This window comes from Agrilus planipennis, unplaced genomic scaffold (genome assembly GCF_000699045.2).
Source record: "Agrilus planipennis isolate EAB-ADULT unplaced genomic scaffold, Apla_2.0 scaffold17, whole genome shotgun sequence".
Lineage (NCBI taxonomy): Eukaryota > Metazoa > Arthropoda > Insecta > Coleoptera > Buprestidae > Agrilus > Agrilus planipennis.
The window spans coordinates 133,588-139,587 of NW_020439021.1; the positions used below are offsets into that span (position 1 = coordinate 133,588).

General features: G+C 35.4%; 1 protein-coding gene across 4 annotated transcripts in view; it reads left to right on the top strand.

Moving 5' to 3' along the window:
* LOC108744371 (trafficking kinesin-binding protein milt) overlaps nt 1–6,000 on the top strand; it is a 37,001-nt gene that overhangs the window by 278 nt on the left and 30,723 nt on the right. Inside the window, exon 1 of one of the 4 annotated variants that reach the window (XM_025976337.1) lies at nt 2,623–2,978. The exons of 1 other annotated variant lie outside the window; for it this stretch is intronic. In XM_025976337.1, coding sequence (XP_025832122.1) covers nt 2,897–2,978 — 82 coding nt within the window. In that variant the 5' untranslated portion in view covers nt 2,623–2,896. Of the gene's footprint in view, nt 1–2,622; nt 2,979–5,047; nt 5,585–6,000 lie in introns of those variants that run through there. 2 more of the 4 variants (XM_025976340.1, XM_025976336.1) reach the window with 2 other exon arrangements.

Genomic DNA, 6,000 nt, shown 5'->3' on the forward strand with positions numbered 1-6,000 from the left:
TATTTTGCATACAATTGGTATGTACCTAGTGATAATTTTATCTGTCAATGTATGTACAGTTTTAAACAAAATTTGTTGATTGAATTAAAATAAAACAAGTTGAAGTAAAGGAGATATAAGATACTCTATTGTATACTATGTAATATATCAATTTTGTTTTTGCTTTCATTGTTTTATTTATTTTATTTGGTTCATCGTTCGTTAATATTTCTGGCTGGTATGATATTTTCGTTAGAAAGATTGTATCACCAATTTTATATTTTGATTTTGTCTTGATGTCAAGGTGTTGTTCCAATTTTCCTTTCATCTCATTCATTAGCTTTACGGGCAGTGGCTTTTCCTAATGGAGCATGAAAATTGCGTTGCCTTTTACTTGTTATAAATAAACGTTAGCCTTTGATTACCAATTTTGTAGTTTTGACATCGTTGCTATGCCAACCGCATTTGCGACCACAATGATTAACGATGGTTAAACCCTTGACAAAGACCTACTTTTAATATAGGTGCAGGTCTAGATAGGGATGATTCGTTAAATATTGTACCGCTACAGTGAGTATTGGTAGTATAGTAAAATATTATGTTAAGGAAAAGTTAAATCGATGCATAAATAATAAATTTACAAGGAAAACAAAACTATTTGTCTTTTAAAGCGCGAGACTGTGGCAGTAACTGCTATTTTCATTTTTTTCAACCTTGCTGATTATAATGGAAACTATTAACTACTTTATAGATTTAGTTATTTAAATAATTTATGAATTTTTATCAATTTGAACCATTATTCATAATTAATTTTTGTTAGTCATTGCACACAATCTTTTGCGTATCTACAGATATGCATGTACAATTTTCAATTTCAGTGGGAAATAAAAATTATATCGCAGTTTGAGTAATAATGAAGTTATTTTGTTTGTGATGTATTGTAATAGTTATTCATAAGGTACTATTACTTATTTACAATTGTGTAGAAATTAAACATTTAATTTTTTTTAACAAAAAAGACAGTACAACTGTACATATAGTGACTACACTGAGACTCAGTACAACTGTGTCGGTACATGTAAAGACTGTACTGTCTCAGTGTAACCACAGCGAAGAACTGCGCCCTCACTATACTGAGACTCAGTAAAATTGTCTCTGTACTTACAAAAACTGTACTGAGACTACGTAAAACCGTCTCTGTTCATGCAGAGATTGTCCAGTCTCACTACAACCACAACGAAGCACTAAACTCTGACTGTACTGAGATTCAATGTAACTACAGCGAAGAACTGCGCCCTTTCTATACTGAGACTCCATAAAACCGTCTCTGTTCATGCAGAGATTGTGCAGTCTCACTACAACCACAACGAAGCACTACGCTGTGACTGTTCTGAGACTCAGTACAACTGTCTCTGTACATGTAGATACTGTCCAGTCTCAGTACAACCACAGCGAAGAACTGCATTGATACTCAGTGCAATCGTCTCTATACATATAAAGAGCATACTGACACTCAGTAAAGACGTCTTTGTACATACGAAGACTGCAGTGAGACTCAGTTAAACTCTATGTATACAGATACTGTACTGATTATGAGACTCAGTACCACTGTTTCTGTACATGCAAAGATTGCACTGTCTTAGTGCAACCACACCGAAGAACTACACTCTGACTGTACTGAGTCTCAGTACAACCGTCTCCGTACATACAGTCTCAGTACAACCACAGCGAAGTACTACTCCCTTAATGTACTGAGACTCAGTACAACTACAGTGAAGTACTACTCCCTGACTGTACTGAGACTCAGTACAACCACAGTGAAGAACTACGCCCTGACTGTACTGAGTCTCAGTACAACGACAACGAAGTACTACTCCCTGACTATGCTGAGACTCAGTACAACCAAAGCGAAGAACTACTCCCTGATTGTACTGAGACTCCATACAACCGTCTCTGTACATGCAGATACTGTAGAGTCTCAGTACAACCACTGTGAAAGGCATTACGTCTCTGCCATACTGGGTCTCAGTATAATCACAACGAAGGACTACGACTTCGCTGTACTGAGACTTCGTATGCCCACAGTAGTTAGCGAAACGTCGGATAAAAGACTCCATCGTGCAATCCCGAATATTAAATATTATTCAGATATCGCTTGTCATTAAAGCCTAACCCTTTTTAAAAAATTGAACGATTGAAAATAATTTTCGACAATACTTACATTGTTCAGTCGCGATTCTGAACAGGATTTCTTAACTGTACACTGGCATTGCAAATCCACTTACAAAGTTTTATTCTATCTAGCCATCCTAGACCTACTTAGCATAAAACCTGTCCGTACAATTTAGCGGGGTCGTTGTAATGGACTTTCTCGGCGAATTCAACGGTTTGTTTCACTTTTGTCGTTTCTAGTGAAGAGCAGAGTTGCACAGATACGTACGTGTTTATAAAACGGAACATTTTTTTCAATTTATACTTGTTAATAAAATAAAAAAATCAACGAACTTTGTGAAAACAGCGAAGCCACGAGTGATAATAAATGTCGTCAGTGCAGATAGTCGTTATCTAAATCGCGATTTGATCACGGGAATCGAATGTTTGAAAAGCCTACGTGATACAAGTCATATTATCTGTTGTATTACCTTCAATCGGTGCCCACGAAAGAAGGTGAATGGCAGCATAGTCTGTCTGTCAGGCCGTGACGGTAAATCGCATTGTGTTGAACGGTTCCCGTGTAGGAATCGAGTAGCGTATAACAATACACGAGTTCTCGATCTTACAAACTACACCAATTTTAACAGAGAATACAAATTTATCTAACAATAGTATTCTAAAAGTCCTAAAAATTATCATATTTACATTTCGGGTGTAGCGTCCGTTATTTTTCGCGACTTGTTTCTGCGATACGGTTTCCGCGATGTGCAAGCATTCAGAGAGAACCGTGTGCCATCACGCGCCACCCAAAGGCGCCATGTTGAGGGTTGATTTCACCGACTGCGGTAAGTTTTTTTATCGCACCCTGTATTTAATTTTAATGCTTAACCATCTTGTCAATATCTCAACTCTATTTAGTAATAAGAAATGTTATATAGATGGAAGTTCCATATTTTATTACATACTTTCTAGGAAAAACATAATATTCTATATTTAAATTTTGTCCATTCGGAAAAACCTCTCATTTTGATTAATTAAGTCTTAAAGAGGATGGGTAAATGTTGTCGTTTTCAAACATTTATTAACTTAACTATTAAAAAACATTTGACTGAAGGTCTGTTTTTTTTTTGTTTTCGCCATATTGGAAATGGTGATCTTGAAGTGTTATGTATATACTTAATAACAAAGGTTTTATTCAGGCGTTTCTAATTACAGTTACCGGATACAACAAAAAAATTGTTATGGATATGCTTGTGTGATTTGAGAGGGGGAAAATTGAAGGGGTAAAGCCGCATGAAGGAATTACTTTCAATTTTCACACGTAGCGTAGGCTTTAAGCCACGTACTTCCCCTCTCCCCTTTTTCTATAGGGTGTGAAAATAAATTATAATTTTGATATTTTGCTGCAAGTGTTCTACTCTCTGACAGATTTGAAATTTTTTCTAATAACTGTTAGTTTTCACTTCCGTTATTTTTTATTCTTTTAACCTTGAAAGATTCATTAGAAGTTTTTTATTTTCTGTCTGCATTTTATAATGCATAATTACGATATTTTATAAAAAAAATTAGTATATATACATGGTGGACGTGGATAGTTCTATAATAAATTATTCGAAAATCTAACTTTGTTTTATACTTTTATATTGTGCAATAAACTTTATCTACATTTATGAGAATGATTTTATGCACTTAAATTAGTACCTGCCATGTTGATAAAAGTTCCCGTGATATATTGTTTACCGATTATTTTAGCGATTGGTATAAATTTTTGAAAGTGAAATAAAACTTTTGTAAAAAAATTGATTGTAGTTTCACTTAGATACGATTACTAAGTTAGCTGTTCTTCATACTTTGGTACTTTTTAGATAAAAAGTTCGATGAACAATCAATCTTCTGTGGTCGCTGTACAGGGACGTACCTAACCAAATTTTTTTGAACCTTCTTCAGCGACTTGGTGTGTGTGTGTGTGTGTCTTGATCGATACATTAAACTTTGAATCCTCTTCATCCCTTTTGGGTTTGAATTTTAAAAAATCCTTTCTTAGTTTACCTTTTCATGCTTATAAATATACAGTTTGAGGAAGATATTTAATGTACAATTTTTGAATGCAAAAAATAATAATTCATTGTGGCACACCACTGTTTAATTTTCCTGCACATAATAATGTGATTATTTTATCTCATACTTTGCGATAATTGTTATCTGAATGAGGTAAATGGTTTGTTAATTTCCACACAAATTGGGTTTGCTCATGGATGTTTTTATGAACTTGAACTTGAAATAAGTTACCTAAAATTAATGTCCATTTTTACTCTATTATCGCTGAAATCATTATGATGTGTAACATCTTTTTTAAAATACAGCTTTTGCCAATTTTTATTATTATTAAGTGTGAATTGGTAAATAGTTGTCGTTTGATTTTGTTTATAACTTATCGACAAATGGTGGTCTATGTCATACAGTAGTTCGTAGTGTTAAATTGTCTGGTTATAAGTACCTACTGCCTTGTAATATAGCGTCACACTTCTGCACCAATGTTAAGCTCATTCGTATTATGCAGTAAGGACACGCCTTATAAGTTTCAGTTTATACCTGAACGATTCACCTGGTCGATAACGTCTTTTTATTAAATTTGTTATAACATAACACAACAGCAATATTCACCCACCACGTCCGCTTTCTCTTTCGTCGGCCTTAATAATAATCAACCTACGCGAGTGAACAATAAGTAATTATAGCGAAATTTGACTTTCGCGTGTGTGTGTGTATCTTCGTTAATCGGACAAACGAATTTAACTATTTTTGTGCGTTGTCTGGCCTAGTGCCAAACTCGAGCTCATTCCTACATTACCCAGAGCCTTAGTAGTTTAGGATTTACGATTAGCGTTCATTCATAGCCGGTTCTTTAGCGCATTCGAATGGTGTGTTGTGAATGAGTTGTGCATTAGGCGAGACGACCTCTTTTCGGCGTTCGAAACGTCGATAAAACTCGTGCATTTCTTGTGTTGTAGTCTGCGTTGTTACAACACACCTAGCACTTGCGCAGCACCCTTAATTTTCCTTCTGTTTGATGCTTTTTTGGTTTCTTATTTGTACATAATATTAACCATTAATTACGCTGTAAATATACGTAAATCTTTTCAGTTGTTGATCTGTTATTATGGTTAGAATTTTTTAACTAAAATAATTGTCATCGGGCTTTGTATAATACAACAAAAAGTATAGGTATTTTGAGTGGCGAATCACGTAATTTTTGTCATTTGGTGGTGTTTTTGCATGCTGGGGATGGTTTTTGGTCGACGAGGATGAGGAATGGTATGAGGTTCCTCAAGCACGACGACGATGAGTGAAGCTAGACGTGCTCGTCTTCTCAAAGCTCGTCTCGGCCAACCGTCTGTAAGCGTGGCCGATTGGGAAAAGCAAAGCCAACTGTTGTCCAAGTGGAACAACGGTATGTTTTGAGTGATTTCTACCAGTTATTTCGTATCTGCTTTTATTTTGTTATCTGGACACGCGCAAGATATATCATCATCATCATCATCATAAGATCGTCAGTCCTAAGACTAGTTGGACACGTATCTCCACTCTTTCCTATCCTGAGCTAATCTTCGCATTTCCCTATAACTAGAAAAACCCACATCCTTAACTATTTGCGAACAGTAATCTAACCTAGGTCCACCTCTACCCTTCCTAACTCCCGTTTCTGCCTCAAATATAATGTCTCTGACTAGACCGTCATGCATGACAAGGTGTCCTACCAACCTATTCCGTCTATTTCTTATTTCCTTTCATAGAGTCCTGTGTTCTCCTATTCTTTCTAATATCTTTTAATTTCTAACCTTCTCTATCCACGGTATCCTCATCATT